We start from the raw sequence: 13,893 nt of genomic DNA on the forward strand, positions 1-13,893 counted from the left end.
TGTCACTGTCATTAAAACTTGATACAATATGAATGACAAAAGGAATTCAAAGTGAGGAGTACTGTACACGGCACACTTTTTTTTTTAATGAGTTTGATGTGGAACACTAGGAATGATCAATATTTAGTTAAAAATCATGTTATCAGCTTTATGAACTATTTCAACAATTGAACTTACTGAATTATATGTGAGTGCACTTCAAATGCAAATGTAAACCTTTAAACCCTTCAGAACTCCATTCGTATTACGTCAGTAGCTCCACAATAAAACAGTGCTCTAATCAGCTTTTCCCTGAGGGATGAGATGGGGATCATACAGGAGACGCACGTCTTTGAGCAACACCGATTATCCTCGTTTTCTCTAGGCCTTTACATCTCTGTGCCTTCATCTCATATGCAGGGCATGCATACAGTGTATTTCCAAGACCACAGCTACCCAGATCCATAATATCTAAGTGTCTCACTATATGTTTTTGGAAATGATTAGGAGATTAGTGGTTATATAACACAAAACTACACATCTCATGCTTTTAATTGTTTTTGTAGGTGGCCAACTTTGTATGTGTTGGTCCAGGACAGAGTCAGGTATTCAGTGGTGTATATTTAGCCGTGCACATGCTTTCTCCAGGCTCAGGGTTGGCTGCTGGTTTGTTGCTCTGTGTGGGTGGAGGGACTCGGCCTCAGTCTCTGGCTCACAGAGGGAGGGAAGGTGAGCCAGCATTGACACGGTCCACCGGCTCTGCTTCAGACAGACAGCAGCAGCAGCAGCAGCAGAGCTCAAGATGCTGCAAGGAGGAGCAATCCGGAAATGTGCATTTTACACACAACCGTGAAGTGAAAATCAAGCGCCGCTCAGCATCCCGGGAAGTGCAGCAGCTATGAAACAACTTTGAAGGACTTTTTGGGGGTCTTTTTTTCCCCCCTCTCTCTGCAGCTTGCCTCCAGTCCCCTCGAAGGTGAGCATTGTTCTGCTGTTTGCGCTAATGCTGCCCCGCGTCCGCTGTGCATCAGTGCAGATAAAGTCTGCGATTGCGGTGCAACGCCACCGTGGGCTGGGCAGATCTGCACCACTTCTTCATCCATGCACAACTGTTGCAGTAGCTTTTGCACGAGGTTGTGTATTTTATGTATGTATGTATTGATGTGGGAGTTGCTGCTGCAAATTAATGAAGGTGCTCGGGCAATGCTAACGTGTATCGCAGTCGCAATGTCCCGGAGACAAGGAGAGAGAATCACTTCCTTGTGTCAGTAGGTGCCACAGCTGCTGCTCTCATTATAGCGGTCTGCGCCGTCAGCCTACGTGCTGCGCTGGAGCCCCTCTGCCCCGGCATGAGAGCAGCGCTGCAGTGTCGCCCTCAGTGTCACTCTAACGAGGTCATGTTTGTAAAGAGGAACAATCTTGAGGGTAATTTGTAACACATGCAATCTGTACCTGCAATGATAGACGTCTGGTTAAAGTCTTGCCGTTTTCGGACTTTGTATAATGCCATATTCTGTGCTCAAGGAGGGGGTCGTGCAGCTGAACCAGGCTGTTGCAATACAAACCCATAGTAGCCGTTAACCTACTGTCGAGGGTTCAGCTGATTTATGAATTGGGTGATTGATTGCAGGGTCTAGGTTAGGTCCCCCCCCCCCCACACACACACACACGCACACACACGCACACACACACACTTTAGCAACTAGAGCCAAGCCAAGAAAAGTATTGGTAAAACAGTCCTTAAAATAACTAGTATTAACCGTACCCTTTCCAAAATAAACTGCCCCCCTCCAAGGTAGAACAGAGGAGTCTTACAATTGTACTCAGTACTTTAATAAGCATGGCATACATTTCAGACTCTCTGTAGAACTATTTATATCAGACACAAGGTCATGCTACCAAATACAATGTGCTCTGTTTTGTGCTTGGTGTTTTTCTTGCATTGCCATAGTCTCTATTTCAAGGCTGCTTACCAGGGACAAAAATATATTATCCTAAATTACCAGCCCTCGATATGTGGCATATGTGTCTTGCTTAGATCTCAGGACTTTATATACATGTTTTTTGTTTGTTTAGGAAACTTTCTGTCCACTATGGTGGACTCAGAGGGACTGTTTTTTCAAGTGAAGTGGAGGAACAATGACCCTCCACCCAGGGAGCTCACAGCCCCTCAGGTGGACGAGGGTGGGGTGCAGTACAGTCTGCAGCTGGTGGGCTCCCTTCCTGTGCACGCCCTCACCACCATGTCCATGCTGCCCTGGATTGTGGCTGAGATCCGGCGGCCCCCCAGTCGCCTGGGCCAGGGAAATCCAGCTGGCCCTCAGCAGGTGAAGCTCCACGTGTGCCCGGCCTGCGTGCGCTGTACTCCAGACAGTGGGCACAGCCAGCACTGGGACCCCCTGCGCTACACCGTCCTCTTCGAGCACCAGCCCCAGTGCATCTATAAGCTCATCCACAACAGCAACGACCCCAGCTACTTCGCCTGCCTGATCCGGGAGGCGGCGCCGGGCCTCCGGGCACAGAACAACACCTGCTATGTGTTTCGCTGTGCTGATCAAGCCAAGGTAGGTTTCGCGAGGGTCTGAGATCATGACACAACGCCAGCGTCGGGGTGATGATGCTGTACAGCCTCTCATGACACTTCACACACTGCCTGGCTGATAAGGTGGTCTAAGAGTAGACATCTCCATGATTGGCTGGCAGTGTTTAGTCGTACATCAGACTCCAGTATAAGTTTGGGGGGGAAGGAAAGAAGAAATAAATTATGAATTAAAACTATATATGATGGTTGGCACAGTGTTTAGGTTCCAAAAGGGTATTTAACAGTAGTGTTGGCCTAGATAATGGTTAAAATAAGCAGGATGTTTATTGTTGTATCTGCAATACATCTGCATCTTGGCCATTCATTTTAATGTGGCAGGAAACCTAACATGTGGTAAATGCACTACTGCAACTGTCTGGCCTCTGGACATGGGCCATCTGAACAGTCTTGAGAGCTCGGAGGGGTGCCTGCTTGTATCTGTCCTAAATAGACTTGCCCTCAACATTAGTTTGTTTTTGTCTCATGCTAATTTAGTTTCTTCTTTGCATGACTTTCTTCAGTCAGTCTTTATTTGGTGCAAAACCCTATGCTGAGCTGCTACAAAGAACTTTGCACATCAACAGAAGCTGTTATTGGTACAAAAATACTGTTTATTGGTAAAGTATTTTACATTTACACGTTTAAAAACACACATTTTAACTTTTGATTAAAAAAAATAAATATAGAAAATCATTTCAAAACTTTATCGTCCTAAAATGTTTAAAAACAAAACAAAATGCAAAATAAACTCACATATGTATAGCAAAACATAATTATTGGTATAAATTATTGGTACAAAAAGTCAAGAAAATAATTGGATGAGGAGGAGAGGGGGGGGCACTTTAAGTGGTATCCATCCCTTGAAGGTGTTAAGATTTTAAATCCTTCATCGCTGAAAATACAAGACTGCTCAGACTGCTGTGGGTCGCTGCAGAGGGGGCAGCTTTTAAGAAAAGGTCACATTTCCAAACATAAACCCACGATGCACTGGGAAAAGAGCACCAATCCAGCCTTGATTAAATCAGAGCCAGTGGAGAAGGTTACTGGCTGCGCGATTTAGTTGTATGGCTATAAAAAGCTGTGATAGTCAGTGACCTCATAAGCATTCGTTTTGCTATTTAGTGAGTTGTACTGTGCTAGGCATTTATTTTTGTACAACAGAGACCATGTGGACCATATTGGCAAGTATAGAGAGCTGTTAATCAGCTATGCAAACAAGCTTTTAATAGGCCAGAACAGTCAGTGAAAGTTATGAGGTTGATGTTTTTTAGTGCATTTCATGGGCACTCAAATGGAGACACAATGATTCCCAAGAAGCAATTTAATCCTTTAAAAATAAAAACCAACCCGCTCTAGCCAACCTTTAGTACAGAATGACCTAGCTATTAAGTAAATTAGAAGAGGAAGTGCTCAATCTACAGTGCCTGCACGTATGAAATGCTCTCACTTCCCAAAGTTATAAATGTTTATGGAACTTGGAGTACTAATGACCACCTTCCACTTTCCTGCGTTACATTTTAGCTGTTTTATTTGTGATGCTGTATTGCTTTTTTCTGCTTTCTGATTAATTTGTCATGCTGATGGTCCAGTACTATATGCACCTCGGCTGGGGTATTTTTGCAAAGTATAATACAATGATAATATTAAGAAGCCTAATCCTGAGTGGCAATCGGCATCTTTGGGTTATGACGAGGCCACCGTTTCCTGTGCTGTGGAGGCTTTCCATGTGGCAAGCCTCTCTCTGTTACTTTCGATGTTGCACAACAACAACAATTTAATGTTGCAAAACACTGGGGGGACAAATGCCTAATATGCCCCTTCCATTGGAAATCGTGATCTTTGGCTCTGTTGGCTTAGTTCTCGTGTGAGTTGTCTATTGTTAATAACTTTTTTTGTTGAATCCCTGCCTAGGTAACTCGGATGTGTAGCAGATGAAATTATCGTGCTGTGTGGGGACTTTCTTATTATTAAAATAAAACAAATACTGTATAGTCCCAGCAGTGGTTTATAGTAGTTTCATTAAGTCATTGACTATTTATGCAAATGTTACAATGGATGACATAATGAAGAAACTAAACAAGTCCAGGCCAGGGGTTGTACAGGGTTTATAAAAACTTTTCAAACAAATTGTCTTCCTGCTTGTATAGATATTTGATTAGGTTGTACCAGTTGCTTTGTGCTTCTCCGTAATTCATCTTGTTGTACTTGTCGGAAAGCAAGTGTTATTCAAACTGTGGAACACGGTCTACGAATTATTTCCTTAATTAAAACTGGAAAGTGAAGAGCCTGGAGTGTTGCTTAAGACAAATTGCATGTGCTGTTAGCGCTATTTTTCTACACGCACACATAAAGGTATAGAATTTCAGACCTAGTGGAATTGTTCAACTGATGGATTTCTTATTTGGTATAAATCTGCATGTGTTTTTAAGGAATGTCTTTTTAACAGTGTGGTTAAAAGGACATGTTACACATCACATTTTAAATCAGTTAAGAAAAAGTAATAATATACACAACATATGTGTGTAGTTTATATCCTGTGCGTTGTCATGTCTTCTCAGTTTTCACTTGCACATTCTGCAGGGTTCTGTTGAACTTTGCCACAGAGCTGCAGCCGTGGTATGAATCGGTGTCCATTCACCGCAGCGTTACGTATTCACATACTGGGGAAATCAACTAACTTGATTGGCATCAGTGTAGTGCTATGAATAGTCATCTTGGATTAATCTGGAAAGTGTATAACTTTAGGTAAATTGCTAGTCCATAGAAATCTCATTGTAGAAGACGGGTTCAGTTTTAATAGTGGGCCTATTTGTGGCGTTATTCTCAGGTCCTGTATTTATCTTCCTAAGGTGTATTAAATGCACTGTCCTAAACACTTTACCAGCATACTAATATTTTACTAGCATACCGTGTTCTACAAAAATGGCAGAGGACATTATTATTAAATTATACCTTGAATATCACTGGCATCTACAGTGAGGGAAAAAAGTATTTGATCCCCTGCTGATTTTGTACGTTTGCCCACTGACAAAGAAATGATCAGTCTATAATTTTAATGGTAGGTGTATTTTAACAGTGAGAGACAGAATAACAACAAAAAAATCCAGAAAAACGCATTTCAAAAAAGTTATAAATTGATTTGCATGTTAATGAGGGAAATAAGTATTTGATCCCCTATCAATCAGCAAGATTTCTGGCTCCCAGGTGTATTTTATACAGGTAATGAGCTGAGATTAGGAGCACTCTCTTAAAGGGAGTGCTCCTAATCTCAGCTCGTTACCTGTATAAAAGACACCTGTCCACAGAATCAATCAATCAATCAGATTCCAAACTCTCCACCATGGCCAAGACCAAAGAGCTGTCCAGGGATGTCAGGGACAAGATTGTAGACCTACACAAGGCTGGAATGGGCTACAAGACCATCGCCAAGCAGCTTGGTGAGAAGGTGACAACAGTTGGTGTGATTATTCACAAATGGAAGAAACACAAAATAACTGTCAGTCTCCCTCGGTCTGGGGCTCCATGCAAGATCTCACCTCGTGGAGTTTCAATGATCATGAGAACGGTGAGGAATCAGCCCAGAACTACACGGGAGGATCTAGTTAATGATCTCAAGGCAGCTGGGACCACAGTCACCAAGAAAACAATTGATAACACACTACGCCGTGAAGGACTGAAATCCTGCAGCGCCCGCAAGGTCCCCCTGCTCAAGAAAGCACATGTACAGGCCCGTCTGAAGTTTGCCAATGAACATCTGAATGATTCAGAGGAGAACTGGGTGAAAGTGTTGTGGTCAGATGAGACCAAAATCGAGCTCTTTGGCATCAACTCAACTCACCGTGTTTGGAGGAGGAGGAATGACCCCAAGAACACCATCCCCACCGTCAAACATGGAGGGGGAAACATTATGCTTTGTGTGTGTTTTTCTGCTAAGGGGACAGGACAACTGCACCGCATCAAAGGGACGATGGACGGGACCATGTACCGTCAAATCTTGGGTCAGAACCTCCTTCCCTCAGCCAGGGCATTGAAAATGGGTCGTGGATGGGTATTCCAGCATGACAATGACCCAAAACACACAGCCAAGGCAACAAAGGAGTGGCTCAAGAAGAAGCACATTAAGGTCCTGGAGTGGCCTAGCCAGTCTCCAGACCTTAATCCCATAGAAAATCTGTGGAGGGAGCTGAAGGTTCGAGTTGCCAAACGTCAGCCTCGAAACCTTAATGACTTGGAGAGGATCTGCAAAGAGGAGTGGGACAAAATCCCTCCTGAGATGTGTGCAAACCTGGTGGCCAGCTACAAGAAACGTCTGACCTCTGTGATTGCCAACAAGGGTTTTGCCACCAAGTACTAAGTCGAAGGGGTCAAATATTTATTTCCCTCATTAACATGCAAATCAATTTATAACTTTTTTTTAATGCGTTTTTCTTTTTTTTTGTTATTCTCCCGCACTGTTAAAATACACCTACCATTAAAATTATAGAGTGATCATTTATTTTTCAGTGGGCAAACGTACAAAATCAGCAGGGAATCAAATACTTTTTTCCCTCACTGTACAAGCAAATATGTCTTAAGTAAGTCTTACTTTTTCAAGGAAACCGTGAATTTGAGATCTCAATCAAATGTAAATATTACAGTGAGGAAGTGCTTTGGTGAAAACACATTTGGTGTTTTTAGCACTACATGAGGCTGACTGTGATTTAGAAGGTTTAAGACACTTCAATATAAATCTCTTTAGAAGCTGTGTAATTGTAATACTTGGATGTATGTATTTGAATTTGTCATATGATAAGTAGGGCCTATATTATTTGAATTTTGCCTGCTGGCTCTGGGGCTCTTTGAAAAGACCTCTTATTTTGGCTAAATTTGATGTCTAAATATATGTGTGTGAGTATATAATATATATATATATATATATATATATATATGTATAAACTTTATTTTTGTAAAGGGCACATTCATTGTATTTCTCTTCTGGGCATCTGTGAATGTGTGAATTTCTTAATTCTTTCACGCACATTTCTCAGACGATCATTCACTCTTCTTATTGGATTAAGCAATTATTAATCGACTGGCATTACCACTATAACCCCTGTAGCATGGGAGATGTGAAGACCACATACACACATCCTTCAAAGTCTGTACAGTCGGGCTTTGTACTTCTTTTCACGTTGCAAGCCCATGATACAATAAGCAGGGCTGAGGACCTCAATACTTAATTCATTGAGGACACAGCAGACTCTCTGGTTCTCTGCAAGGTTATTACTTTACTACAATCCAAGGAAACTCAAGATGACCTCCAAACCCACCCAGTTGCAGCAGGGCTTGGGGTGGCGTGCTCCTGTTTGCAGAATCCCAATCAATTGGCTGATGTAGCCCAGATTTGAGCCAGACATTTGGCTTCTCCAAGTATTTCTCTCTGAAACCAAAGATAGGAGATTAAAATAATCCACAGATTATTTTTTATGCAATGACATTTCTTATCCTAATCTCATAAATATCTTCTTGCTTAGTCAGATGTATGCAGATTGACTGATAACGTGCCACACTGAATGACTTGTCATAAATGTACCATCTTTAAAAAGTACAGGATTACATGTTGCCTTCGTGGTGAGGTAAAAAAGGTAAAAAATTAATTGTGGTATAAATAGTTAATGCAAACCCACCAGACCTAGAAGATGTTGAAATGTAGCTGTGCAAACTAAAAGGGAATGACCAGGAAGTGAGATTACATAAAGCATATGGAAAGCAGTGAAGTCTTTTCATAACCTATTGCTGCCACCACATGTAACAAGTCCCTCGTGTGGGTACTTTAGGCCTAAGGGATTGACAATACAAATAAATGGCAAGCACACAGGTTTGTTGAAAAAAGGGATATGGTGACGAGTGGAATGGCAAGCCGGAGAATTACATGTACTCGGGCACGCTAGATGGACCCTTAGAGTGACTCATCCCTTGACGAGGAACCAGTGGTACCACCGAAGGACGAAAGGCAACACAAACCACAAATGGAGACTGAACAAGGTGAACGTGTAAAAACATACTCAATAATAGCATGGCATAAGTGTGGGTAACCTGCTTGTGGAAAAACTCATGGGACTGACATAAACAATATTCATTAAAGCACCATCCTTTACAGCAGAAACACACCAGCTGGCGACTGAAACTGAATCTTTTCCAGTCTAACTTGAAAGGTCTCCATTATATAATTTGAACAATTCGGGAAGATTATCCGAATATTAAGACTCTTATTTGAAGACCCATATCAAACCTTATAAATAGTGGCTTTCCAGGACCAGGGTTGGGGACTCACTATTACTGTATTCTAGTATTCATTTGTATGGCTTTAGATGCCTGCATTCAGTTATTTTTCTGTTTTGATTAAAAACTCCTAACTTTTATTTTTACGTTGGCAGTATATCTGATTATGGTAACAACTTAATAGCATCCATTACGTAAAGAAAAATATTGAGGTCTGTGACAGGTGTGAAAATGTCACTTGTATTAGTCATATCTCTGTACTTTCAAGTAAACCTCTTTATCTTCTGGCATTTAGCTTTGCATTGATGCTCTGCCTCTATGAGCCCTGATGCCAGCCTGTCATTACTGTAGTCTTTCTGCGCACTTCAAATGAAAGGCAGGGAAACGCAAAGTCCAGATGGACTCGGAATCAAAGGATGCTTCCGACTTTGTGTTGGTGGAAAGATATTGATTTACCAAGAGCCACAAAGACTAGTGCTGTACTATTTATCTGTGAAAAGGTAAACATTTTGAAGAAGTGAATTGTAAAAATAGTTGACTGTTTCCTTAACTAAGATTTCCCTGGAATGAAAATATTATTTAATTAATAGACTATATATGTAGGTAGGTAGGTATTACATAATTACATAATTTGATGTTCAAGACTGTTTAATTATTTAAACTGTATGCACCTGTGTTGGCTTACACAGAGAGAGTGTTATTATTAATCACAGACGTACTGCCTAATTAACTGTAATTGTGTATAATATACCTGCTTTGCACCTGTCCTGTGTGGAGGAGTGGATTCTGTTTTCTCTAACTCTTAGTGCTCAAACGGAGCATGCATATGAATACACAAAGGTGTATTGTCAGGGAATAATAGAGAGCTTGTTTTGTGTGGTGTGTGATGGTGTGGAAGTAATTATTAACCTGCAGTATTACATACATGTGTATACATTTACAGTGAGATGTTAAATATTAAGCTTAAAATAGTTTCCATGTATTTTCTTTTAGTCTTTTTTTTCTTGTTTTCACATTGAACATGTTTTCACACAGAAGCTGGTTAGATTGAATTCCCTTTCTTGAGTTCAGCCCTTGGATCCAGCTTTTTGATACAGCCAGTACCTAATCATTAATTTGGAAATGAAAAGTGCTTTACTTTATTGTGTATGAAAAACTCCCTTCTCCTCATATATTGTATAACTGGTAGAAAATGAAGGAACACTGGGAGGTGGTTTGCAACCATGTTTATGTGAGAACAAAACCTTTGTGATGAATGTGCCTATTTTCAGATTAAAAAATAACATTTGTTATTCATCAACTTTTGTTGAAGGTACAGCATTAGACCTGCTGCCAGTGCTTTTCTCTTTCAATGTGGGAAGTCCCATGGTCACATGGGAGACAACCTTATTGTTAATTGTTGGGTGTTCTGGCAACAAAATGCACATCAAAAATAACCTTGCTTTTCTGCAAGAATAATGAAGACAAAGAATTGAGCTTCTGTAATTTTTGAGGTTTTACTAACATATGGTTTTGATGAGTATTTTGTGTTAATTGTATATATTTTTTCAAATTAACCATGAGTGTAGCACCCACACTAAGCAGCACACATCTGAAATGAGATTACCCCACTAGCTGGGTGGCAGCTGTAAATCATTCATCTTTTAGTCTAATTATCTATGCTAGATGTATTGTTTTTTAATCCTCTGTTCATCTACATACTTTTGATGAGAGCCAATGTAATTTTTTAATTCAGCCTGAAAGCTTTAACCGTAGGCAAGTTTAATTGTTTTCACTCGCTGCCTGACAAAGCCTTTTACTAATGATGACACAGAAGAGCTGTAATCCAGGTATCGTACGGTAATTGTACTCGACTTTGATGCAAGGGTGAGGGTCTAAGTTGTACCAGCCCTGCATTTGCCCTGATCATGCTTAATTTGTTTTTATCAATGTTTTTTCATGGTCTAAACACAAAAAATGTATTGTATTTGTAATATATAACCAAAATAAATCTTGAACAATGCACTATACTATGCACATCTTTATTAATTTCAGAAAGCATGCCAATGTTTCAGAGCTGTGCCATACTACACACTGCAAAAAGGGCAGTGTCGGCCTGAGCATATGCACCATGACTTGATGACCAGCAGGGGTCATTTCATCATATTCTATAGAATACTGTACAATGCCAGAGACCTTCTCCACAGCTCTTGGTATTTTCCACAGAGAGAGAAAAAGCACATCTTATGACTTTACAGACTGCCTTAATGTATGTCACTCTTAGCCACAGACCCAGGAAGAAATTCATCTTAGGTTTCAAGATAGAATTAGGATTCCTGAACAGCCTGCTTAATTCTGTAGATATTTAAAGTAATAGTATCTTATTGGTAGGAGCAGCTTTGAATATTGTGGATTTATTTGTTAGAACTATTGATAGCATAGGCTTTCATGGTGTAAGTGTGGAGTTTTTTTTTAATCAGTGTAGTTTTCCTCTACACTGTTCACACTTTGTGTGCTGGTGTGTTGAAAGATAAGTTTTATGTCTTGAAGTGTGATTTTTGTAATATTTAAAGAAACATTCTGTTGAATTAGTTTAAATTCAAGTTGTAGACTAGAGTCTTTTATATGGTATACTAGCAACATTATATAGAAAATTAGGAGGACAAAAAAGAGGTCAAAACTATATACAAATATATAGTAAAGAGAACATCATACATTATGAATCTGTACTTAAGATGAAAAGTATGTAAGCAGAAAGTTTTAAATGTGTATATTATTGGCATGTCATAAAAAGTTCTGTCTTGTGCATTTGGAGATCTGGACGGACATAAGGGTACATGGCTCATCTTGAAAATGCAAAAAGAGAATATAGTGTTCAACTTACTTGCTTTTTATTCAAGATGATTTAAAATGCATGCACAGTGTACTGAGATCTGATATGATTTTTTTTTACAATTCAGTGAATGAATTTGTGGCCACATTAGTACATGTCACAAGCTGGTAAGCAAGTTTGTTTAGTGCAGCTTTGCAGACATCTGATAGATACAATCTTACCCAGGAAGGCGACTGTGATCCATTGAATTACTCTGCAGGGGTTTGTGAAGGAAATCTTAGGGTCAAAAGTATTTTCTTCCCTCCAAAACTCATTGGACAATTCAGTGACTGTTTATTCAGTATTGTGATAAAGCAGATAGTTATACAAGTTTGCGGAAGAGCATTTTCTCATTATCAAGTAGAGCCCTTATGTTGCTCCTAAAAAAAACACGTCCTCAAGCAGGACAATGAAAGCAAGGCTGCAGAAACTCAAGCTGCTGAATCGTGATGTTAGAAAACAACAAGAAGTGAGTGTTTTTATTTGTATGTTTTGTGCTACAAACAGTTATCGGTTAATTCATATTGTATTGTTAACCATTTAAAAAATATATTGGTGATATATATTTTATAGCAATACTTGTGACTGCAATGTAATCACTTTAAATGCATTTTTCTCTTTCAAATTATGGAGGACTATCCATGCAAATATTTAAAGTAAATACACAGAGAAAAGAATATACAAATAAATCAATCAATAAATGTTGAAATAAATAGATAAACATCCATGTATTTATTTCAACATTTATTCTTGTATTGATTTATTTAGTTCTTGTATTTAGTTAAACATGTATTAATTGATTTTATCTATTCTTTTCTCTGTGTATTTATTTTTAACTTTGGCATGGATAGTCCTCCATATCAAATTGCATGATTAACTGTGATAGCTGTGTTTAATTGTTTTCATTCCTGAAAAACAAATCAATCGAAACAACTAGGCTATTGATTTTAACATCACAGCTCAAGGATGGACTTTTGAACAGATTTAAATTCCAAGGTATGTTGGGCTGGATTAAATCAAAACTTTGACCCACCTGCTAATAGAAAACTAAAGAATTGTACTCAGTTGCAGCTTCAGTTTTAGTAAGACTTTCTTCTAATCATAAATGTAACAGCTATGATGAACATGTTTGTAGTTTTCTATTAGCGGGTGGGTCAAAGTTTTGATTTAATCTGACCCTATGTTTAATAAGCAATGTAATTTACATACTCTCCAATTGTAATGTCTGTCATATTTGGAGTTTGTATTACAAGTGAGCAGAGTTGGTAGTATTATTTATCCCTCTTATGCATTGTTTAATTTTCCACTTTAAAGCATTTTATTAAGTGAGAGATTTGTTCTCATTCAGTATTACCAATAGCTGGCTTTTGGTAAAACATGTAAAGAAAACATCAGGAACACAGAGACAATACAGGTAACTGTTTTAAAATACATACACAAATACCAGTATTGCAACACCTGATCACCAGTATGATTAGATCACAAGTGTATAAACCACCTCCTAAAACCACTACCCCCAATCCCCATTCCATATTCCCTGAAAGTCCTTGTGGAAGCGATATTTAATTCAAAGCCCTGAAATGTTCTTAAGTGTCCCATTTGTGAATACCCACCCCTGGTTAAACAAAACTCAAGAGAGATGCACTGTGGAAGATGCTGGTTCTGATGAATTTGGCACATGTATCTGATCTCATGGTTAGATGAGATGGACTCGGCTGAAATACAGAAACGCCCTGGGAGTCATTCCTTTCTCATCGTGCCAACAGCACTTGGCATCACGTGTTGGGAGATTAGTCTATTTGTGTAGAAAGTCTTGTTCAACAAGTAATCATTGCGGGGATGTATTCATAAAGGGGCGACGCCAATCCACAATGTCTGACACTTTTTAAATAAGAATAGTGTCTGACATGCATTATTCACAGCACATATATGTTAATATAAAAATGCTACACATACATTTGTAGTTTTCTGTGCATTTTACAGTCATTTTTGTTTGCTCCTGCTTCACACTTAGGCCTGCTGCTATTTCACCACATTTATATTGGGTTTAAATCCTTTTAGTGTATTTCAGCACTGATTCCTGCATTTCTTAAACTCCTGCATAATTTCATCCACTGACCTTTATAATGAATTAGCCTACATTTTCCAATGTTTTTTTTTTAATATATTTATATTGCATTGTGATTTTCTAATGAAAAAACTTTAATAAGTACCACTGTAG

The 13,893-nt window shown here is 39.3% G+C and overlaps 1 protein-coding gene across 3 annotated transcripts in view; it reads left to right on the forward strand.

The window, feature by feature from the left end:
* The first annotated feature begins 681 nt into the window (after positions 1-681).
* Positions 682-13,893, forward strand: part of tbc1d1 (TBC1 (tre-2/USP6, BUB2, cdc16) domain family, member 1) — a 67,077-nt gene continuing 53,865 nt past the window's right edge. The window contains exons 1-2 of one of the 3 annotated variants that reach the window (XM_066720468.1): positions 682-955; positions 2,056-2,543. In XM_066720468.1, coding sequence (XP_066576565.1) covers positions 2,073-2,543 — 471 coding nt within the window. In that variant the 5' untranslated portion in view covers positions 682-955; positions 2,056-2,072. Of the gene's footprint in view, positions 956-2,055; positions 2,544-12,032; positions 12,142-13,893 lie in introns of those variants that run through there. The other 2 variants (XM_066720469.1, XM_066720470.1) reach the window with 2 other exon arrangements.

The sequence above is a fragment of the Amia ocellicauda genome, chromosome 13, assembly GCF_036373705.1.
Source record: "Amia ocellicauda isolate fAmiCal2 chromosome 13, fAmiCal2.hap1, whole genome shotgun sequence".
NCBI classification, from domain to species: Eukaryota; Metazoa; Chordata; class Actinopteri; order Amiiformes; family Amiidae; genus Amia; species Amia ocellicauda.